The sequence below is a fragment of the Vulpes vulpes genome, chromosome 1, assembly GCF_048418805.1.
Source record: "Vulpes vulpes isolate BD-2025 chromosome 1, VulVul3, whole genome shotgun sequence".
Taxonomy (NCBI): Eukaryota; Metazoa; Chordata; class Mammalia; order Carnivora; family Canidae; genus Vulpes; species Vulpes vulpes.
Genome location: NC_132780.1, coordinates 54,062,168 through 54,087,622, shown reverse-complemented (window position 1 = coordinate 54,087,622; position 25,455 = coordinate 54,062,168). Strand labels below are relative to the sequence as shown.

Sequence of the window (25,455 nt, the reverse complement as noted above, 5' to 3'; positions counted from 1 at the left end):
AAACGTGACCTACAAGATCTATCTTGAATCTGACCACTTATTATCTGGACCTCTCTCACACTATTCTAAGCCACCGTCATCTCTTACTAGGACTAGATTAGCCCCCTGAAGAGTCTTGTTGTTTTCGCATCCGTCTTCATAGCCTAGTTACCAAACAGAAGTTGCAGTAATCTTTTAAAAATATACATTGGATTTTTATATTCCTCTGCTCAAAATACCTTCACTGGCTTCCTGACACACATAGAGTAATGTCCATACTCCATGCCACACCCTGCTGAGCTTGCCTGACTTGGCCCGTTTGTACTGCTCCAGCATTGTAGCTAACCACAATCTGTTTCTCCTATTTTATCCTAGCCACATTGTCCTTCTTGAGATGAACCAAGTTCATCCTTGCTCCAGGCTCTCTATACTTGGTATTTCTTCTGCCTTAAATGCCTTTTTCCAGTATCTTGACAGAGTTTCATCTCTCATGTCATCAAGGTCTCTGCAAGGTCACCTCCTCAGAAAACCCTTTCAAGGATCACCATCTATTGTAGAAACCACTACCTAAAATTATATTATTTATTCACTTACCTTGTTTGGTACAATGGGGTCCTGGCAAGTATTTAACAACTGGCTCTCCAGAAGGTAAAAGTAAAAAGCCGTGATTTATAGTGTCAGCCAATTTCCATGCTGTAAAAACACCCATCAGGACTAATTTCAGGCTACCAACATGATGTCATATAGATCAAGGAATTGGGAAGAAACCCACACAATTGGCTTTTCCAATTTGAAATATGGTTGTCATATAACACTGTGAAATTTAAGGTATACAACGTGTTAATTTGACACATTTAGATATTGTAATATGATTGCCACTGTAGTGATAATTAACACATCTATCACATTACGTAATTATTATTTCTTTTTAGTGGCTGGAATAATTAAATTCTAGTCTCTTAGTAAGTTTGATAATTATAATACAATATATTGTCTGAATTTACCATACTGTTCATTAGATCTCTAGGGTTTATTTACGACTCATTGCAGGTTTGTACCTTAACACATCTGTCCTATGCACCCACCCCAACCCCTGGTAACCATCATTTTATTCTCTGTTTTTAGGAGGTTGGCCTTTTAAGATTCCACATATAAGTGACATCATAACTTGTGTTATCTTTCTCTGTATGATTTATCTCACTTAGCATCATCTGCTCAAGTGTCTTCCATATTGTTGCAAATGACAGGACATCCTTATTTCTCATGGCTGAAAGATATACAGTTGTGTATATGTATACATGTATGCATTCATCCATTGGTGGGCACTTACGTTGCTTCCCCATCTTGGTTATTGTGAATAGTGCTACAATAAACATAGGAGTCTGGATATCTCTCGAATATTCTGTTTTCAGTTCCTTTGGGTATAGTCTCAGAAGTGGAAGTGTTGGGTTATATGGTGGATCTATTTTAATTTTATGAGGAACCTCCATACCATTTTTTGTGGTAGCTGAACCAGTTTACATCCCCACCAGTAGTATACAGGTGTTCCCTTTGCTCCACATCCTCACCAACAACTGGCTTTTGAAAATGAGAGCAAGCTGGCTTCAGCACATCACTGGTGCATTGCCCGTTTCTCAGAATATAATCCCCATGAGAGAGCAACATTGTTATCTTCACCTCTATATTTCAACACTTGGTTTAAAGGGCTGACACAATAAATAGTATGTTGCTCAGTAAGATATGTCCAATGTATGAATCAGTGAACTAATTAATGTAACATTTTGTGGGCCTTTAAAATATGTATGAAAGTGCAGAGTTGTGGAATCTATAATAGGAATCTTGGAGGAAAAGGTGAGAGTAATGCTAGCCAAAGCAGATTTGACTGCAGGTATCACTGTCCTTCCCATCCCTCTTCATCAAGGAGTCACCCCAATCCCCATTTGAATATTCTCTCTCCAAACTTTCTAAAGAGATTACTGAGAATATAGATATTTAAATGTATTCTGTTCATATTTAAATTATTGCATTATGTTTAGTCTGCAAAAACGTATCTGAAGTTTTTCCAGTAGTTGTGTACCTTAGGCATCTGATGTGTGTCTAAAATGTTGTTCACGTCAAGAATATCTACAATTCAAATTATGACCTTCTTTTGGTTTGCGTTATGATTTTCAAGTGACCTGGACAGACAAAAAATTAGATTCAAGAAATTTTAATAGTCATAGGACTATTCTACACTTCCATCTGTGATGACACTTGATAATGTCTTGTGCTGATGGAGGCAAACAATGGATGAAGGGTCTCCTCCATGCAAAATGTGTGTGAAGTCTGCTTCCAAAAAGTGACTATATTTACCACCTGCTGCTGATGGCCACTAATGGCAATACCACTCTTAGCGTTGCTGCAATAAGGAAGAAGCCTTCATTCCTCATACCTCTTGAAATGCTTTGCTAACAACTGCAGTTACTTTGCGACAATCTACAGCATGTTTAGGTTTAAGAGAATCTTGGTTTCATAATGAAACACTTCATCAAACTGTTGTTTATAGTGTCTCTTTTTACAGTTATTCCTCCATATATGTTTATGGTAGAATTGTATGGGTGCTTTGCCGTCATCATCTTCTGCTGTGTAGGTGGGTTAAGTTTATAGTGTCAGATTTTACGACTGATGACCTTGCAGCTTTACCGATTGATGTTGAGTAATGACAGTCAGTCAAACTGCTCAAGAAGCTCTATGGGTTATGTTGTGTATTGCACATGAGATAGAGCTTGATTCCATATTGGTGAAATACTGTGTTTCCCACGGACATATTGCTCTTTATTATGACTTGTTTCTAGACCTTGTGATTAAATGTTCTATTGGATAGTGATTTCGAAATCAGAATAGAATGACAACACTTTGTCATAGTTTAAATGGAAATGCGTGTGGGTTTTCTCTAGTGAATGATTTCGCATAAGTTAATCATGTTAAGAGCTATTACACTGCTCACAGCAAGACATTGGTTCTATAGGCTATCCAAAATTATTTGCCCTTTTTTTCTGGACAACTATAACCATGACTTTTTGTGATGTTCATAACCTGCTTAGTTGGAAGGATTTCAGTGTCAGAAAATTATCCTATGCTGCTTTTTAAGCTCGCCTCCCCCCCCCCCCCCCGCCTTTGGTACTATGAATCCTAATTTGATTAGTCTTGATTTTCTCTGGTGGTGGTTTTGTTTACTTTTTAAAAGAGCTTTTTATTTTGGTCCAACCAATTAATTAGTCCTACATGGAGAGCTTTGGAAAGTCCATAAGCAGTCAAACTTGACTACAGGGCAAAATGCTTATTTGTGAAGGCAGCACCGAGAAGACAGTAAAATCCTCCATGCGCTCACTGTCTGTGTGTGCTGTGGATCCTTTCTGTGCTTCAGAAATCCAGCTCTCAGCACTTCATAAATCATTTTTGACTTGACATCACCAAAGTTATATCATGATTTGGGTGCATTTCTAACTGAAAAAGAATCAGGAAAAATCTAGGCAGCATAGAAAAAAAATGAAGAATTTGCAGGATGGTTGTTGTAAGAATTTTATCATATGTCCTCTTAGAATGGTAGCCTTTCAGACATATTTATCATAACTTTTTGGCACTCAGTCTTTAGAAAATGTCTACATCCTTATACAAGTGTCATCTCCTACCCCTCGTTTTCAGTTGCAGCCAGAATGACATCAGGCTTTGCAGCTTTTCATTTTTCATTTCATTTACACTCTTCACACTTCACTGGTAAGTGAGGTCACTTCTTTAAAATTTGGGGTAAAGGCCAGCTTGACAAACTTTGGCAGAATGCTCTTTTGTAAATTGTCATTTCAGAGGGAGAATATGTGATTCAGGCATATTTAGGATTGTATTGTCACTATTGTCCTGTCACACGTCTGTGTCAATGGTGAGGGGTGTGTCATCTGTACATACTCCTTTTGTATAATGGTTACGTAGGTTCACCCTATAGGTGCTTATAGAAGTCACCTCGGAGCCCTCTGGGATCATTTCAGAGGAGATATTCTATTTTTGGTCACCTATTGAGTTGGATGAAAAGAAATAATCGAGAGTCTATTACATGTAATGCGCTGAGAGACATTTACAAACTGCTCTGTAGTTTCTACTATTGACAACTTATAGCTTAGCTTTTAAGCAGGGGCAAGATTGCTTCTTTACGAAGCAAGATTAAGTTGTCATGAGAAATATTGAATTGTTATTCTGAAACATTTTGAAATGGGACTTGAGAGTGTGGCTAGATTAGAAGTTGAGCTGTGGGGAAGATCTGCATAAATGAGTTTAGTTGGAATATTCTCGGACATAGAAAGTATTATGCAAAAAGCAAAATTGGGCAAACTGGATTTATACTCTTGCTTTATAATTACTAATCATGTGAAGTGGAACAAGTTACTTAGTGTGCTGGTTTTCCAAAGCTGCCATCACAGGTGACCACAGACGTAGTGCCTCAAAACAACGCAAATGTATTATCTTCCAGTTTCATAGTTAGGGGTCTGAGATGACCCTTGCTGGCTTAGAATCTAGGTGTGGGCAGGGTTGCATTCATTTCTGGAGGCTCTAGAGAAGATTCCACCTCCTTGATTTTTCCAGCTTCCACGGGCCACCTATGTTCCTTGGCTCTTGTTCTTTCCTCCATCATCAGAGCCAGAAAGGGTTGAGTCCCTTTCACGTTCGGTCACTCTAACCTCCTCTTTAGCTTTCCTCTTCTGTTTTTAAGGACCTTTGTGATTGCATTTGGCCCACTCGGATCATCTAGATTATATTGCCATTTCAAGGACTTCACATCACAGTTGCAGTATTTTTTTTCCATACCAAGGATTAAGATATGGACATCTTGGAGGGGTTATTATTCTTTCTACCATACTTACCCCCTCTCATTTTAGTTTTCTGATCAGTTCCTACCTATCTCATAGGGTTCTTTTTTTTTTTTTCTCATAGGGTTCTTGTTTGCAGAAATAAACTTCTGTATGTTGAAGTGCCTGGTAAACACTAGGCTTTAAGTAATATGTAACTTTACTGAAGGAAAAGATTTTTAAGCAGTAGAACATTGGGACATCCCTTTGTTAAGGACACTTGGATTAAAAAGAACCACAGCACGTCTACCCATACAGAGTTTGGAGAGAAATTTGGGACGTGCTGTCTTCTGAACACATTTCTGTCTTTACTCCCTCCTTTCCTATTTTTACTTTCCTTTGTCCATGAAAAGCTGTATTAGGAAAATATGTGTTTTTTTTTAAGTCCTTAAATTATAAATAGTGTCAATACCTTTTTCTCCCCCAAAATAAAGAGAGTTCCCAAAAAGGGGAGAACAGCGGTCCAAAGCTGTAGAGACTTCAAAGAAGATGAAGATGAGGGGAAAAAATATGAATATTTTTAACCAGGTTTCTGGTAACTCTTCTGAAAGTGATTAAAGTAGATGGGTTCCCAGGGATTAAATAGAGAATGGGTGGTAAAGTCGTAAACAAGAGGGTACAGACTACTCTTAAGAAAACCCCTCGAGAAAAACAAGAAAGTGGGACACTATATAAACATGAAAATAGTTTTTTTTTCTATTTCATTTGTAATAGCTAAAATTGAATAAGTGTTAAGTGACTCTGATCTGTTGAAAGAATTCATGAACCAAGATCAGAAAGTTTTACTCTGCCTTTGATTTGTCATTCTACACAGTTAACGTTATATTTCTAACTCTTCTCATCACCACAAATCTTTTGCTATTATTCCCCAAATGCTTTGAACTGGAGTGATTCATTCATGTCATAAATTGGAGAGCGTGTGGGTTCTTCTTACCCTGGTAACTGCAGAGGCCCAAAAACAAAGACAATGCTGGGTATTTCTCAAGGGTGAATAATTTTTAGAAGGCAAGCTTTAAACTGTCACATTTCTGATTGTCTGTGATTCACACCAATATTGTGCTCTGTGATGGCTTCATTGAGAGGACTGTCATGTTCTATGGGGGACTCAGCCAACCTGCTCTTTTACCGTAGCTGGTGTGAAAGCCATGCTGCGCCAATGGCTTGTTCACAGGAGGCAGGTCAATCTTTGAAACCACAGATTGTTTCAGATAAGAGAAAAATATGTGAGGAGAGAAGAGATGTCAAGGACAGTGCTAAAGAGAAAGAAAATGCTTGTCTGAGTTTTACCTGCAGCTAACATTGTTAAAAATGATAGCAGCTTAATGAAGCATGAAGTACTAACGGCATTAATAAGCTGGGAGAGGACCTTATTCATTCCAATTTGGATTCCATTCACTCGTGTTACTAGTTTTTCTTAGGACTGAACTAAAATTTTGATACCTTCTGGGTCTGCCAATGCCCTTTAGAGTTGATAATTAATTTTGAAGAATTAAGATGTATTTATCGAGCTCAGGATGCAGTGTAGTCACAGTATGAAGCAGAGTTAACATTTATCAAGATAATAAAGTAAGCGCATTAAACATTTGCTCAGTAAGAGCAAGCACTAAATTACCAGTAGTGATAAAACCACTGTGTAAAAGACAATCATTTGTTTATTAAAGTAAGATGCGATAGTGACATTTTAAATTCAGATCATAAAAATTTCCCAACAAAGCCCCAAAATATTATATAAGGAATAAGATCATAGACCCAGGTGTACCTGACACCCACCTGTAAGAATTGACTCACGGGCTTTCTTGTGTCAACTCTCCACTTATCCTACCCTATCCCACCTTCCAGATTATTTAGAAGCGAATTCCATTCATATCACTCTCTCTATAAATATTTTAATATGTATCTCTGAAGGATACAGCTCTTCTGTAAATAAAACCATTATCACAGCTAAAAATTAATACTATTACTATGACTTTAACGCTGACAAATATCCAGTCAGTATTCAGGTTCATCACAGTTATGTCCAACTTTGTTTTAGCAGCTGTTTCGTTGAATCGGGGCACACCTGAAGTCACATGATGCATTCGATACGTCTCTAAAGCCTCTCTTAACCTATACCCCCTTAGTTTTTATCGCCTTGCAGTTTCTTTCTTTCTTCTTTTTTAAATTGAAGTATAATTACCATTCAGTGTTATGTTAGTTCCAGGTGTACAATATAGTGATTCAGCAATTCTGCACAGTACTCAGTGCTCATCAAGATAAGTGTACTCATGATCACCTTTCTTTGATTCATCCATCCCCCTCTTCCCTCCCCTCTAGCGACTACCCATTTGTTCTCTGTATTTAAGAGTCTGTTTCTTTTATTTGTCTCATTTTCGTTGTTTTGTTTCTTAACTTCCACACGAGTGAAATCATATGGCATTCCTTTTTCTTTAACTGACTTATTTCACTTAGCATCATACTCTCTAGTTGTTGGAAATGGCAAGATTTCCTTCCTTTTTATGTTTGAACTTTATTCCTGTGTGTGTGTGTGTGTGTGTGTGTGTGTGTGTGTGAGATCTTCTTTATCCGTTCATCCGTCAGTGGATGGAAACTTGAGTTGCTTCTATATCTTGGCTATTGTAAACAAAGCTTCCATAAATATAATGTTTTCATTTTCAAATTATCTCTATGTATGAGTGATTTCATTTTCCTTGGGTAAATACCCAGTAGTGGTATTACTAGATCATATGACAATTCTATTTTTAATTTTTGAGGAACTTCCATCCTGTTTTCCACCATGACTATACTAATTGACATTTTCACTACCAGTTCACGAGGGTTCATTTTTCTCTACATTCTTCCCAACATTTATTATTTCCTATGTTTCAGACTTTAACCATTATGGCAGGTGTGAGGGGGATATTTCATTGTTTTGATTTACATTTCCCTGATTATTAGTGATGTTGAGTATCTTTTCAAGTGTCTGTTGACCATCTATATGTCTTTTTGGAAAAATGTCTATTCAGGTCTTCAGCCCATTTTTAATTGTATTATTATTATTATCGGTGTTGAGCTATAGAAGTTCTTTATATATTTTGGATAATAACCCCTTAATGGATAAGGCATTTACAGATATCTTCTCCCATTCAGTAATTGCTTTTTTGTTTTGTTCATAGTCTGCTAATTTAAAGCTTTGTTAATTACAAGTTTAATTTTGCTTTTCTTTTCCTTGGTTGGGGAGACATAGCTAGGGAAATGTTTCTGCAGCTGATGTCACAGAAATTACTACCTGTGTTTTCTTCTAGGAGTATTATGGTTTCAGGTCTCAGATGTAGGTCTTAACCCATTTTGAGTTTATTTTGTGTGTAGTATAAGAAAGTATAAGAAAGTTTCATTCTCTTGAGTGTAGCTGACTGGTTTTCCCAGCACTATTTACTGAAGAGACACTTTTCCCCAGTGTATATTCTTGCCTCCTTTGTCCTGACCATGTAATTGTGGGTTTATGTTGGGCTTTCTATTCTATTCTATTCTGTTCTGTTCTATTCTATTCTATTCTATTCTATTCTATTCTATTCTATTCTTTCTATTGATCTTTGTGTCTATTTTTGTGCCATTACCATACTGTTTCAATTACTACAGCTTTGCAGTATATCTTGAAATCTGGGATTATGATACCTCCAGTTTTGTTCTTTCCCAAGATTGTTTTGGCTCTGGGTCTTTTGTGGTTCCATGAAAATTTTAGGATTATTTGTTCTAATTCTGTGAAAAATGCTGTTGGTATTTTGATAGGGATTGCATTAAATCTGTAGATTTCTTTGGGTATTATGGGCATTTTAACAATATTTGTTCTTCTAGTCCATGAGCATAGAACGTCTTTCCGTTTGTTTATGTCATCCCTTCATAGTAAATAGCAGTATCCTATATAACTGCAATTTTCTCCATGTTGCTCTTTAATTTAACAATATATCCCTCCATTTAGTGCTCTTGCACCTCAGTTTTTCCTGGCTATTCTTGCTTGACAAGTCCTCCAAATCTTTGTAATCAACTTGTCCAGTTCTGGGAAGAAAAGAAAAACTACTGTTTTTAGTGAAAAAAAAAAAAAAAGAAAGAAATTTCTTTACATTTATATATATATACACTTAATAAGAGCTAAAAAGTAAGTCTTGTTATTTTCCAGAGCTATAAGTTGAGATTTCCCTTTTTTGCAGAAAGAGCAAGAGGAATCCTTCAAGTACTTTCCCATAAGTTATTAAGCATTGATTAAAACACCCGTAAAAGATAAATTTCAACATATAATTGAACATTTTGTCTTCAAAGGATAAACTCAGTTAGATTATTGTTTCTTAGGAATGTGGAGTGGTAGTGTAGTTCATTTTCAAATGTATACATTTCATGTGAGTTTAATATAAAAAAAGCCTGTTTCAGTCGAGGCTAGTGTTTCTGTGTCTCTCATAATGCAGGAAGCACTTACTCCGAATTGAAATCACACATTTGCTTTCCTGTAACTCATTAAGTTGACACTCAGCAACTGTAGTTGACAGTTGGCAGGGAGAGGGTGGTGGTGAGCGGAATAAATAGGCTGTACAGGGCAACTGGGTGATCCTTACAAATCATTTTAGTATGTAAAATTATTGTAAATGAATTTGTCTGAAAGGAATTATAAGCAGACAAGGGGGCTGTCCTGGACTTCACCACATTATTCTAGGTTTAGTGAAGTTTGTGCAAATTTATAAGAGACATAAAACTCGCCCAGAAAGTAATAATTGCTGGTATCTCTAGGTTAATATTTTTTAAGTTTGGCGCATCATTTCAAAGCTTTTATTGTTGGAATTTGATTTATACAGGGTCTAGTAATAGTATTTTCGAAATCTGTAGATTCATCTCTTCAGAGCATTTTTAAGATTGTAATGAGCCACTTCTCTGTGATTGCACAGAAATTTTTGCTAGGGAGTAAGAACTTGGTAACCTGTGATGTGATGAGAATGGGTCTTTGAGTGAATCCTATATTGGACTCAGACTTTCAGTGATATCCCTGCATCTGGCCCCACTCTTTTACCCCTGATTTCTCTTCAGATCAGCCTCTGTGAGGTTCTTTCTGTAGGTCTTCTCGGGGGCTCCAGCAACTCCCAAGTGCTTGTGGCCATGACCTCTATTATCCCTCATCAGCTAACTATCATGCATGTTCCAGAAAAAAGCTGGATGGTTCTTACCTTCTTATTTTTTTCTTACTGGTTTCTATTTTATTTCTTTATTCCCTCTTTTGAGGTCTCAGGTCAAAGCGGATAATTACACCTACTGCGTCTATCAACCCAAACACAGAGCTGTGTACATACCTCCAGTTTTGTTCTTTCTCAAGATTGTTTTGGCTCTGGGTCTTTTGTGGTTCCATGAAAATTTTAGGATTATGCGTTCTAATTCTGGAAGCTTCCCAGCTTATTCCAATGGATACCATGCCTGGAAACACCTGATTCATGGAACCCTTTGTGGTTCTGAAAATATGTAGCTCCCATTGTTTCCTGAAAGCCAGTGAACCTATATGGATAAATCCGAGAACTTGACAAACTTGCTAGTAGAACTGAGAATACAGATGAGTTTTTAAATATAGTGGATTTGGCATCACAGCACATAGAAACATTAAACTCGCAAGAGCAGGTGCTAGACTACAGCAGAGTTTTCTCAAAATTAAGCAGCTTTGTTATGTGAGCAACTGTTTGCTTTAGGAAGTTCACTAACAGCACTGTCGGGGGCGGGGGAGGCAAAGCTCAGCACTGAACAGATATTAGATGACCACATGTGGTTCCCTTGAGAGATTAAGGCAGGAAAAAATGAAAGAGAGTAATTTAGATCAAGTCCTATGAGAAAGGTGAAATGTCATCCTCCATAGAGAGTGTCCATTATTAATATTTCTATGGCTTTCATGGGGATCAGGCTTATAGGAAACTGAGATTCTATGGCCTTGTTACATCATTAAGGATGCATACTTTGACCTAGCTCTCTGAACTGCACACCAGTGATATTCAAAAGTCTCAGTAAAATCCACAGAATGCAGTACTCTTTGGTAGCATTTTCCTAGACCTGTGATTCTTCTGAATATAAGGCAGCTGGGATACAGTGGATTTCTGAGAGTCATTGCAGAGAATATTAAAAAAAAAAAAATCCAGACTGAACAATTCATGTGTTATAAATCGATTGTGATTGTAGGTGTTAGACTTATCTGCATGGGTTTTAGGTGAGCTGAGCTGTTCAGCCCAGGGCAGCATCTAGAATAGCCAGTTACTAGGTTGCTCGCTCTAGGCCGTGAGGTCTCCTCTTTCACCCTAGTGCTATTCCAGTATCATCTTACCTCAGCCATGATGGTAAAAAGCATCCCTGCCTACGGTGTCATATGTTACTTGTTAGTGTGGTACTGAAGAATTCTTCAGAAAGATTTTGACCACCAGTTCCACCCTATATGAGATCAAGTTTTTAATATAATGCACATGATAAAAGGAACATCTAATTTAATGCTACATCAGTGAAGTTAATTACATGATATTTTGCTAGATGACATCTGAATGGAGTTTGAAATGGGAAGTTATCTCTGTTACAGTAGAATGTTAGACATTTGATGTTTTTCAAAAGTTATTTGGAATTTTTAAGGTATGAAGTTTGTAAAAAAAAAAATGCCCCGACAGGAAAAAAAAAAAAAGTTGGGGTCTTGTGTGTTGCAATCTAAGGTTCATTGAAGCCTAGCTGTCACAGCATTCTTATACTTCTTACAGTGAGGAATTTGCTTTCCTTGTTGCATACCACAGATTAGGGTTTTGTTCATCTGGATAAAAGGTTTAATAATTACAGATTTTTGACGAGTCTTTATACTGAAAACACAAGACATAATTAATACAAGGGCATAGGTACATTAGGGAATTATTCTATGAGGGTCATTAAAATTTTGTTGTACTTAGAACATCACTGTTAAAAATTTTACACAGCATTCTCTGATGCCTTCAAAGAATACTTCTATTCATTGTGTTTTTCAATAATGCTGTCTACCACATTCTTAAAAGTTTATTCAAAATACTACATGCCAACTAATTTAATTAATTTTGCATGAAATGTGAAAGAATCCATAGAAAATAAATGAAAGAGGGATATTGTTTTGAAATGGGGCTCTTCTAATATTCTCTAAGGCAATGACTGCTTTTCCATGTCACTTAATGCTGGCTGCTATATTGAATTATAGAAAGAATCTGTGGGGTTTCTAGTATAACTTTGTTTCACGGATTTTATCTATTATTCCAGAGCCAACACAGAAGCTCCTAAGTCATAAATCCACATTGTAGCTCTAAGAGAATTTGGCCTCTTCCTATATTTGCCTTCTGATCTGCTTTCTAAACAAAGCTCTTTATCTCTTACCTCAGTGTGCCTTTATTATTAACGTTGGGTACCTATGATCCCTAATTATGCTTTGTTATTTTTCTTTTTGTTTTCTATTTAAAAATACTTTTGTGCGATTTTTTTCTGAACGGAAACATGTTAATGTAAAAAAATATATAGATAGATTCTTTTCCAAAGAACATGCAGTGTTTTGTTTTCATCACCTTATTATATCTTCTTTCATGATTTTGACTTTGGAAAATAAACATTGTGAAACAGAGGGTAAAAGAGTTTAAGTAATTTTCTTGGTACATAGACACATAATATGATGAACACCTAAGCAATGCTTGTCTTGGTTCCTGCAAGTGAAAAAGCATGCTGCTGTTGACTGGGAATCAAGATATAACAGGGAAAAAAAGTGTTAAACTCATAGAAGTAACATCATAGTACATTATTATAGCTCTGGTTATGCAAATAAAAGTAATTAATATTGGATGCCCACTATTTCAAAAGAGTTATAGTAAGGATTGTAACATCTTTAAAGATATAAAAGCTCTAGTCTCTGACCTTGAGGAGCTCACAATTTAGTCACTTGTATTTTTGTCATTTTATAAACCCCGCCACGGAAAGTTTAAGATTACCAGAAATTGAGATTAGAGCTTTATGTTTATAGTAGAAAGAACCCTCTCTGTGTTGTATCAGATTAACCAATTCGTATGTTCCTCAGTGAGTTTATTATAAAAAAAAAATTCCACATGCATGAATTGTTGAATGTGGATTGTCTAATAGAGATAATTCCTTATAAAAACACCCCAAAATTGCAGAAACAACAAATATTTTGGATAAGGATTGATCATGTTCCATTTTACTCCTAATCTTGTTCTTTCTCTGATATTTGTTTTGCTTTAACTGTTCTTTATTTAAAAAACAAACTTAAAAATTTTTTTTTTAAAAACTATGACATTGGTGCATCTGGGTGGCTCAGCTGGTTAAGTGCCTGCCTCTAGCTCAGGTCATGATCCTGGGGTCCTGGGATCGAGCCCCACGTTGGGCTCCCTCTGCAGCAGGGAGCCTGTTTCTACTCCTCCTCCCCACTTGTGCTCTAGCTCACTGTCTCTGTCACTATCTCTCCCTTTTTCTCTCAAATAAACAAATGAAATCTTTAAAAAAAACTAAGACATTTATGTTAATACATTATCATAGCAGGAGATTGGATGAAAAGTCAAAACTCTCCTCCTCCTCGACTCCTTATTCTCAAACGTCAGTGGTAATAGCTTTAACGTGTATGTGCAGGTTCTTCCCCAGAATGTCCAAGCACGTACACACATGCATAGATACGTGTGTCTGCTTGCACTGATACTTACCTGTATACCCTTGTAAATATAGATTCATAGTATTTCCCACCTGGACTGATAGTAAAACAGAACCGATAGCCCAGACCAATCAGAGCAGATGTCTCAGCTGTTCCTTGCTATGCTGAGGTGAAAAGAGGTCTCAGGGGACAGGAGGCAGCATGTGGGAGGCTTGGGCAGCAGCGGTTTACCAACAAGTACAGGAGCCTATTTCAGAATTCTAATAGTTTTTCTACAACTGTTGCCTGAAAGGCCTATTCCAGCCCTACTTTCAATCATTTGATGGCGCATGGTTCCTCTGGTAGCACACTTGTGCTCATGTTCTTTCTCCTAAAGGCCACAAAAGCCCAGCATCGGAGCTCTTAAGGTTGCCCCTTCTATACTAACTTTATATATTTTTAAGTTTGATCCCTTGGAGTTGACCATGGACACTGTACATGCACTCATGAAGGCCTCATGTCAAAACTGGGCAGCAGATGAAGTTTATTTCCAGAACATTCCTTTCACAATCCCCTCTGTGTTTTCTCTGTTGTCCAGTGGGTCCTTTGGTCACATTTTAATGAGTCCATCCTCCCACTTGTACCATTCCAGTGATTCTAATTATTCAGAGCTTAGCGTTTTCAGGCTCCCCCCATCTCAGAGCATTTAGTAAACAAAAAACATATCATGTTGCTTTATTATCAGAGTACTTTTGATGTGTCTCTTTATTACAATGTATTATCAACCCATGGATGGTAGGACTGTATTTTAAACTAGTTTATATCTATCTTTCTACCCGGGGCATTGCATATAAATGTCACTCAATAATGTTTGTGCATTATTCCTTTGGGTAACATTCGTTATGCACTATCACAAAACATCTAGAATGTTTACTTTTTATGCCTTCACATTTTATGTAGATTTCAAAATAAAGGATTGCCACAATCCACTCAATGGTCACTCTGTTGACATATAGTAACTTCGTGTCTTTCTTTATTTTCCTTTAAAAAAATACATGGTTACTTCTTACACAGAAAGTGTAATCACCCTTCACTTAATATGTTTAATCAGTTGTCTACAATCAGTTTCAGTCAGTTTTCAGCAGGTCCTAGAATTTCTTCTCCATTATTTTTTGAGAATTGGAAAGTAATTGATATTTATTATTTACAAGTCCTATACTTTGTATGTATTATCTCATTAATTCAAGTTGTCCCTCAGTACCGTACTTATTATTTACCCTAATTTGTAGAAAAGAAAACTAATTTCAGAAAAGTAAAATTGTCTGTCCAAGGTCACATAAATGCTAAGGCCGCAATTTGAACACAGGGCTGTGCCTCTAAAGCTCTGTTGTTTTCGCTCTTCATACTAATTCCACTTTCGTGTACTTCTCTGAGGATGAGGTGATATTCTTGTGTATATTTTCCAAACTCTCAGGCACTTACCCACACATGGAATTTCTAACTCATACCTTGTACTTTCTAACATAGTACAGTGAGTAAATTGGTGCATAATGAATGCTTTTGGTGATCATGATTATAATGGAATTTTAAAAATCAGATGAGATGATGTCAATGATTTGTTAGAGAACTAAAATCTCATCGTAACCCATTTTCCTTTAAAGCCATGGCTGTGAAGATGAAACATCTCGTTTTAGCAAATGGCATTAAGCATGAACAGGCAACAGTAAAATCATTTCAGGGAATGTAATAGGGTTACGGAATAAAATCTGAAATAAAATCGACTGTAGCATTAAGCTTTATATGTGAAAAACAAAATGGTGAGAATACTTTGGAATTCAAAGTTGCACACTGTTGTCGCCACTGTTCCCAGGTGTTCCAGATCGCCTATGTGATTGTGAAAGCAGCAAACTCCCCTCGTCCTGGAAACTGGATTTTGGAACGCTCGCTTGATGGTGTTGACTACAGGCCCTGGCAGTACCATGCGGTGACAGACACCGAGTGTCTAGCTCTCTACAATATCTATCCCCGCACCGGACCCCCGTCATACGCCAAAGATGATGAAGTCATCTGCACTTCCTTTTATTCCAAGATACACCCCTTAGAAAACGGAGAGGTAAGAGGAGGAAACTCACCATAAGTACATTGAAATCGGCCTGTCAGAAAGATGTGAATATATCAGTAATTAATGTCAGGGAGATTTTAAAATAGGATTTAGCAGAAGTACATTTAAATGAGTTATTAAATAAAAAGGAAAAACCCAAGGTGATTAGAATTTTAACTACCTTCATCTACTCTGTGTCTCCCTCATCCAATAAAGATCAGAAAAGCGGAAATGGATTTAAGTCAGCAAGTCAGTGATTAGTTTCACAGGTAGAGAGACTTTTCTGACATCAGGATTGCAAATAATCGGACAAAGATTAAGACCTTCACGGAGGGTGTGTGTACTCTGGTCTCCAGATGGAGACAAAAGAGGTGAAATTTAGGGAAAAATATAGTTGATATGAAGGGCATTCTGTTGGATTTTGGGTGTTTTCCTGTGCTCGCCACATAGGGCTAAATTTGTTTTTTTTTGTTTGGGGTCAGGCTTCCTATCATATGCTTAATTCAGAAGTGCTCAGCTTCTCTGTAGCATCTCCTACTCTTTGGTCAAGATTTTATATTTATTCAAACCATGGCTTCCCCTGTTACCATCTGTGTGATCTTGAGCCAGTGACTGAAATTTTCTCTGCTTCAGTTTCATCTCCCATAAATTGGGAAAAATAATAATAGCTCTTATTTAATATGATCATTAAGAAAATTAAATGAATTATTCCATTTGACACAGTACAACAGTGCTGACAGACAGGTACTAGGTGTTCTGTAAGCATTAATTCTTTTTATATTTGAATAGTAATAATAATAACCATCATTATCAGTCGTAGTAGTCGTCTCCTCTCAGATACCCTAACCTTGACTTAGTGATTCTCTCGGATGCTCCAGTATTTCCCTAATCTGTCTCCCTTCAGGAGCTGTGGCCTGGCTACTTTTGTCCTACCTGCTAATATACATCTCAATTTACACTCCAATCTGACAGTCGCTCCTCACTCGTCCACACACCTGAAACTAGTATCATTTTTTATATTCACATTTTCAGTAAACCCATATCCATAATATGTGAGGTCCACCTCAGCCAGTCGAGGATTATCTTTTTAAACATTATTCAGAGAAGTTAGATTCTTGACATAAATCGATCACTCTCCCTTTGTCAAATTATTGTCATATTATTCTACGAATGTATTCTAGTGCCTCACTGTGTCTCAGATTTCATGTTCAAAAATATCAGTTTTGGAGAAGAAAAATTCCAAATGGTACTCTCAGCAGAGATTTCAATCTGCCAAATGACAAGGAGTCAAATACAGGGAGTCAAACAGCTGTTCAACTTGCTTTGTGCCCAAAGGCATCCAATTCCTGGCCAGATTGGCCTGAGGATATGGGAGTAGGGATGGAGCGCAGAGATAATATATTTGAGTTGAATTTTTATTATTTTTCCCCCTGGATCTCGTATTTACCAGAACTCGTAATTATATAATATTTATAAAGCTATTTTTTACCTTGAAAAAATGATCCAATTCAGAAATTGATTGAACAATATTAAAATGTGCTTAGATAGATATGTAACCTACAGGTTTACAGGCATATCCCCAATGCATGCCCACCCAAAGGATGGTTCTCCATCCTTTAGACCAGGTCAGCCTACTGACATGGAGCAAACAGAAATGTTTGTTTGCCCAGCTGGCTATATTATTTGCATTCCTAGACACTTACTAACAACTACTCATCGATAGTGGCTCTTAGGAGCTACTTACTCAAATTTCTCTGTGACATGTGTTTAATTAAGCCTATTTCTTTTTCATAGGGAACTGGGTGTTAGAAAAAGAAAGTAATTCAAAATATTTGAAATACAGTAGTAGTATTTAAGAGTTAGAATTAAATTCAGACCTCTCCTGAAATTCCTGTCTTATTTTATATAGCTTTCTCTGTAAAACATCTGGCTTTTTGGAATAAACAGGTCCAGGGAAGGTAGGTGATATATATTCTCCAAAATTTCCCCCTCACTGGTAACAAAACTGAGATAAGAATCCAGGTAACCAGATACCCTGACCAACACTGGAAGTTGATTTTTTTCTCCTCTTTTAAAGTTAGTAGTTGATAAACTCAAGAATTTAGAGGAGACAGAGATGCTGGATCCAGTACAAGAAGAAAGAGTCCTAATTCTGAGGTGTCATAATATAGAAGAAAGTATAGGAGATGGGAAGACTGGGTTCTCGTCTTGCTTCTAGTTTTTGTGGGATCTTGGGTTGGTCAGTTAATTGCTCAGAGATTGAATTTCTTGAATACATGACTTAGTTTAATGTATAAATTGTCCTAGGATATCTTTATAATGCAATTTTGGGTATCATCTGCCATATAATGTGGGAATATTCTAAAATTTTTGGATGCTTACCTCTAGTACTTCCCAGACCAATGATTGTGAAACAAATCTTACTAACTTTTAGTTATAAAATGATGCTTTTTGGATACCACCCGAAATAAAATTATTAGTACTTATGTTCAAAACTTCTCAGAGAAGTAATACTCAAGTAAGAAAAATAAACATATAAACCAGTAAATGCAGAAAATATAAAAAGAAGAAGAAGAAAGAAAAGGAAAAAAGGAAATCCTATAACAGAAATCTTTTTTTTGAAGATTTTATTTATTTATTCATGAGAGACACAGAGAGAAGCAGAGACACAGGCAGAGGGAGAAGCAGGCTCCAGGCAGGGAGCCCGATGTGGGACATGATCCCAGGACCCCAGGGTCACGCCCTGAGCTGAAGGGAGATGTTCAACCCCTGAGCCACCCAGGCGTCCCCCTACAAAAGAAATGTTTACAGAGAGTAAACAACTCCCTCAGTTGAGCCAAAGGAATCACACTGAGATCTCTTCTCAGAATAGAGGGAAACCAGAAACAATTCTTGGTATCACACAATTTCAAGACCAATATGGAAAATTATCTCCAATATGAGTTAAACTAGGCCTATAACAGAATTTACTTCCAATGTTGATGGATAATTGTATTAAGTATAGAATTGCAGAGTTGCAGCGTTTTTCTTTCTTTTGGCACATGTTGCTGTCTTCTGGTTTCCATTGTTAATGTAGAAAAGTTTAGTTATTGAATAATTTACCTATTGTCTGTTTTCTTTGATTTCTTTAAAGATAAAAATCTTTACTATGATGCTCCAGATTGGCACTCCCCAATACAGTAGTCACTAACCATATGGTATTATTTAATTTAGATTTTATTAACTCAAATAGAATGAAAATTCAGGTGCTCAGTTGCATAGCCACAATCAGGTGTTAAATAGCCACATGTGGCTAGCAGCTACCATGTTGAATTATTCAGAATAGAACCTTTCTGTCATTGCACAGAGTTCTGAGCAGCACTGCGGTGGATGATACCTTCTTAATTTCTGGATTGAGATTTATTTGGTTGGTATGTTTGCAGAGTCACATCTTTCATCAGTTCAGGAAATAATTCAATCATTAACTCTCCAAATACTGTCTCCTTCCTTCCTATTTGTCTCCTCTATAAATACAATTAAAAATAATTTGGAACTTCTCACTGTATATTTTATACTCTTTTGTATACATCCAACCTCTTGGCCTTTATTCTTGATTTTAGGTATGTGTTTCTGGTTCACTTCCAGTTTACTGATTCTCTCTTTACCTACGTAAAAATCTGCTAAAAACTATTCATAGGCTTCTTGATTTCATTTATTACACTTTTCAGTTCTAGAATTTATCTTTGTTTCATTTTTGAATAGTTTAGCATCTAATTTTAAATTGAAATTGCATGGATTTATAGATATCTAAGTTTAACAAGATTATATGTACATTTTTAATATTCTATCTTTATCTCCTTGAGCATAAAGTAACAATTATTTAATACTTTTTGTTTGATAATTCTAATATCTGGCTTCTGTGGATGTATATTATCTGATCTGCTGATTCTTTTTTCTGATGTCTTATGTGCTCATGTTTCTCACTTTTACAAAACAGAAGTTATATTTTTAAATGTGCATGTAGAAATCATTTGAGGCCTAAGATATGGTATTGTGAGGATTTTCTGATGCTTCTACCAGGCAGTGGCAATATGGCTGATCTTACTGAGTATGAGACGATTTCACTCATACATGAAATTTAAGAAACAAAGCAGATGAACATAGGGGAAGGGAAGGAAAAACAAAATAAGACAGAATCAGAAAGGGAGACAGACTGTAAGACACTCTTAATTCTAGGAAACAAACTGAGGGTCGCTTGAGGGGAGATGGGTGGGGAGATGGGGAACCAGGTGATGGGCATGAAGGAAGGCATGTGATGTAATGAGGACTGGGTGTTATATGCAACTGATGAATCACTAAATTATACTTCTGAAACTAATAAACACTATATGTTAATTAAATTGAATTGAAATAAATTTTAAAAATTAAAAAATACAGTTTTAGGGAGTAAAATTTCTGGGACTTCGATAACACAAAGCTGTAACAGCTGTTTTAATTCCAGTTTACTTTAGGCTTCCTGTTTTTGGAGTCTAGACTGAAGTATGTGGGATTTACCAAAGCCCCACCCATACAAGTCTTATTGCTTCCTAGCACATTAATGCCATCAAAGCACTGCTTAGTCTCAGCCATGTCTTCTGGACAGGGAAATGCCCACCAGACAAAAGCTGTCACAAAATGCCCTTTACCTCTTTTGACATCTTTCTTCTCCTTGATATCGAGAAGGTGATTTTCTACCCTTTTGATAACTATCTACTGGCTTAAAATAAATGTTTTGACATTTTTCTGCACTTGGTCTGGTTGTTATCATTGACTGTATTAACACTCATTATATAATCTACCATAAAAAGGAGCGTGGTCCCATATGCATTTTTAAAATTTATTTTGAAAAAAAAAAGAAAAAAAAGAAAATTTATTTTGGAATAATCGTAAACTTACATAAATGTAAGAAGAATATAGAGAATCCCCATGTCTTCTTGACCCAGCTCCACTGTTAATACCTTCAAAGCCACTATGCATAGGTCAAAACTAAGAAATCAACATTGATTGCATTATATTACATTGATACATGATTTCATTCATTTCTTCAGTGTCTTATTTGTTTTCTGGGATCCAGTTTGGGATACCTAATTGTATTATCATTGTGTCTTCTTAGTCACCTCCGAATTATGAAAATTTTCTAATCTTCTCTTATTTTTTGTGACTTTAGTTTTCATCACTTTTAAAAGCCCAAAGCACTGGTCAAGTGCTTTGTAGCATATTAGTTTATTCATTTTGCATTCTTTGATGTTTTCTCATGATTAAACTGGCTTCTGGATTTTGGGGAAGGATACCATGGAGGTGAAACAGCTTCCTCACTGCATCACTCCCATTTCTTTTTATCTTTTTATATGGACATCTGTTGTCTATTTCCTTTTAATTGTTTTATAAATCTTACTGTGCTTTTTTTTTTTTTTTCTTTTTAGAGAGAGTAAGAAAGGTGGGGAGGGGCAGAAAGAGAGAAAGAATCTCAAAGCAGGCTCCTTGCCCAGTGTGTTTTTAGATAGATTTTTATTTTGGACAGCAGTGCCTAAATATTCACTATGATTTGAAATATACATTTTTGACTAAGCGTTGATGATCATTTGCTTCCAGTCTTTCACAATACCGTTTAAATATAAATTTAAGTCAGAGAATAAGAAAAATAAGAACAAAGTATTTTAAGGCCCATCCAAGAAACAAGATATGATAAAAAAAAGTCTCAATTTTAACACAGTAATTAAGCAATAATGATTATGTTATAGGCATAGAATATTAATAGAAAATAATCTTCTGTGACTAATATCAAATCTATCAAGTCTAAGGTTTATTGCATTGTTACTCGCCTGGAGAATTTTGGGGACATGTCAAACTATTTAGAACATTTTACAATATTATACTTCAGATGAAAAGTGCCTCACTTTAGACCTGAAAGTTACCTTAGGTAAATTCCTCATTGCTCTATTAAAACCCTTTAACAATACCCTTCAATATTATAGCCCTCAACTTCAGCTTCTTCTGTATCCAAACTGTAATACTGCCTGTTGCCTGTGTCATTATTAAAAGCCATGTGGCTTTTTCTTCTGCTCTCTTGAATTTTAGCAACATCATCTCTGCTTATTTCTTTTACTTTATTTTTTGCTCCAGCCACCCCCACTCTTTTCCCCTCCATCCTCAGGCTTGGCCTCTTCTCTGCCCTCCACTTCACATTTCCTGAAAGAGATCAACAAATGTTGATCATGTGGATTCACCAGAAGGGTACTTTGGGGCACACATCCAGTCCCCTAGACAACTAGATTCAACTACTTCCAAGAAAGAGATTAGTCCTGCAGTCTAGCATCCTGGGCTTGCACCCAGAGGGAGAAGAGTTCACTCTGAGCTATGAGATGATCAAGTCTCAGGCCCTGGCAAAGGAGAGAAAATGGAGGACAGTGGAGGTATAATAATATGACCCAGTATGTTGTTATCCAAGCTGTAAACAGAAGGAGGCTTTGAACAAAAGCCTTCAAGGATTTTCATTTTAGAAAAATTATGTATCATCAATGCCAAGAGAGGGCTTAGCAGGCAACATGCCTTGCCTTGCTTTGAGAGAATGATCCTGAGCTCCCTAGTAGGAGCTGTAGGGTATGAAGCAACAGACTCCAGGGGTCCTCCATTACTTTGAGGCCAAAGAGAAAAGCTTTGGTGGGAACAGCTGCATAGGTATACCTCCCCAGCGGCACTACAGGGCACCAGCTCTATCAAGAGCTACTATTGGCTCAAGTGCTGCCCCTGCAGGAAGCATTTGCCCCAAGATGCTATTGAGAACTGCTAACAAGAACCGCCGCCTAGAGACACGATTGACAACCATGCCTGCTGCACTAGTGCCTCTCGAACTTGGCTTTACTTGGACATCCTCATCGAGGACATTTGAAAGAGCTGTTTCTTGGTTCAGGGCTTATAATTCAGTAGATTTGGGAAGGATTTAGGAAGCTCTCTATATATTTTAACAAGTGTCCTGATGATTTTGATGCCCCTCCTCTGAACTTCTGTTCAGATTTTCCAGCCTTCTCAAACTCTGGAGAAGAGCTGATCATCAGCTATTTAAGGCAAGAGCATCAGTCATTCTGCTATGCTACTTCTACCTAAAGAGACATGTTTTTCTGTCAGGAAGCATGATTGGCTTTGGCAGACTAAATCCCTGGGTAGGTTCAGGTTGAGTAAATAGAATTTGAGCTATAACTAGGTTATGGACAGTTGAAGAGGTGGCTGAAAGGGGGGGGTCACATTAATATTATTGACAAGGATGGGGAGGTAGAGATGGGACTACTTTAGGGGTCCTAGAATGAAAATCGTCATCAATGTTTTTCTTTTCTATGAGACTCTCTCCTTTCCCTGGCTGGGATTATTCCTTTTAATTTCTTTGGGTTGTCACTAGACTGCTAACTAAATATGCATGGTTACCATAGTAATTTTTGCTTCAATTTCCTCATACAGAGGAAGAGTTATTTACATATGATTTCTTCTCCTTACTGCTCTTCTGGACTGCAACTCAAATGGAACTTAGATTCACTTTGATTCTGCTTTTGAAACATGGCAGGCTTATATAAAAATCCCTGAGAAACCATCATTAATTCTGGAAGACTCTTTTTTCCCCCTGTAAACTATATGTAGAGCTTTGATATAGTTTTGATTTCCTCTGTGACAGAATTTTATATACACAGACAGAATATTTTCCTTCCTCTTTTCATCACCTGACATTATGGTGATTCTTAGACCTGCAAACACTGGAGAATGAAGAAATGAAACCAACATTATATTTAAAATCGTTTCGGAGATCTTTCTTTGATGTAATACTGTTGAGGGTATAGCATGACGGCGCAGAAGTTGTGTGGAAATGAGGAACGAGACTTTCACAATTTTCCTTGGAGTTGTTCCTCTATGGAACAGCAGCCAGGGATCACTAATTTGTATCAGTTATGAATAGAGACTTAGGGAAATGCTTATTTTGGGTTTTAGACTTCCTTTCCTGAAAAATAACTGTGGTATTGACCAACATGGTGCCAGTTAGTACCCTGGGCAGCAGCATGAAAGTACGTCGTCACAGTGAGGGTCACCCGGCATCCTCTAAAAAGCAAGTTTCCATTCTAGTTAGAATACACAGAGCCCTTGAAATATTCTGGAATTACACACACATAAAATTAATAATTCATTTAAAAAATAGACCTTTGTGGTTAAGATAAAATTAAGAGGATTGTGTTCTTCCTCTCTGTTGATCAGTTTATAGATCCCACTCCCCTCCAGCAATATTGTGCTTAGAAAATATCAGTAAATCCTTGTCAAAATAATACAGTATTATTGAAAAGTCACGAAGGCCAGAGAAAGCAAACAAGAATGGAATCTCGAGGAGATAGCGCTGATCCTCAAGAGCTGGTTATCTCAGTGTTATGGAAGAGGATTTACCAGGATTTATTAAAATTAATAAACAGAAAGTTCCGTTCCCATTAAGCAAGGTAAGGTAGTACAGGGCCAAGTAGAAGGCACAGAAGCACAACTTCCTTTCAGGTATAGCTTTGCCATTGATTAAACGTGGGGCTTGGGCAGGTGAGTACACCGTCCGCTGTGTGTCTGGGCCAGTTCATCCCACTGTAATGAAGACCAAAGTAGGTCCTTTATGGTATTGCCTCCTTGTCTATATTATATGATCCCCAATTCTCTAGTTCAACAGCTATTTGCGGGGTGACTGAGCTGGTGTAGGCTGGATTGAGAGTGGGGTGCACGATCATGGCAGAGCCACGCCGTGCTGCTGTGTGTGGTCAGCACAAGGGGAGGCGGGGGTGACAAGTCAGGAATGGAAGAATAAGCAAAGCAAAAAAAAAAAACAAAACAAAAAACCCAAGAGCTTACTGGAGTTTAAAGAGACAGAAGAGATTGATGAAGGTCTCAGGTGCTGACATGGGTTAGTCTGGGGCCTGGCAGGTCACAGTAATGATAGGTGGCATTTACCTCATGCTTGTTTTATGGCAGGCGCTACTCCACGGGTTTACAAGGAGAAACTCATGTGTACTCACACTTGCCTCATTTTATAGCCGAGAGAAATGCGTTGCAAACAGGTTAAATAACTTGCCCAGAGTTCCAACCTAGTAATTTTTGGAGCTATGATTTGAATCCAATGTGTCCTCTGGACACCAGAAAGGCACAAGAACAAATTTTCTCCTGCATCTGGGATTTTCTTGGAAAATCTGCTGGGCATTGCAAGCCCAAGAGACCTCACCTCCCAGCAGACCCTGCTTCTCTCCGCATGAGTGTGCACAGACTCAAGATTGGGCTGCTGCCTAGTTTTTAGCTTACAGGGGTTTAATCTTTTAATGTTTTATGTTGTGGAAAAATTCTTCACTCTCCTCTTTTTCTTTATGATAGCAACTTACTTTAAAAGTATAGAGTAGCATTTTTTAAAAATTTGCATTCTCTTTTTTGCAACCTTTTTATTTATCTTGTTATTTTTTACACTTTAAATGCTTTTTAATTTCTAGTTTTAACAGTTTTATCTTGGTATATTTACATTTATCATATGTTGTTTTTCTTTTTTAAACTTTATTCCAGTAAATGATTTAAGTTTCTTCTATATTGTCTTATATATATATTGTGTGTGTGTGCATGTATATATAGCTTGCTTCCGGGCACCCTTATAGACTGAGTGTTCTAGTCTGCGGGTGTCCCAGAGACGATCCCATATTAAATAGGTCAGTGATAAATAAAGTAAGAAAAGATTTCTCACCAGAGCATCTTAGGGACATAATTCACAGATCCTATGTGGGTGTGTTAGTTCAGGCTGCTGTGACAAAAATGCAATAGACTAGGTGCCTTTATCACTGTTCTGGGGATAAGAAGTTCGAAATCAA

The 25,455-nt window shown here is 37.0% G+C and overlaps 1 protein-coding gene across 2 annotated transcripts in view; it reads left to right on the top strand.

The window, feature by feature from the left end:
• Positions 1-25,455, top strand: part of LAMA2 (laminin subunit alpha 2) — a 580,166-nt gene that overhangs the window by 173,147 nt on the left and 381,564 nt on the right. For both annotated transcript variants that reach the window (XR_012002712.1, XM_072764558.1), the window contains exon 4: positions 15,350-15,592. Coding sequence is in view for 1 of the 2 variants with exons in the window: in XM_072764558.1 (XP_072620659.1) it covers positions 15,350-15,592 (243 nt within the window). In the remaining variant the exon portion in view is untranslated. The remainder of the gene's footprint in view (positions 1-15,349; positions 15,593-25,455) is intronic.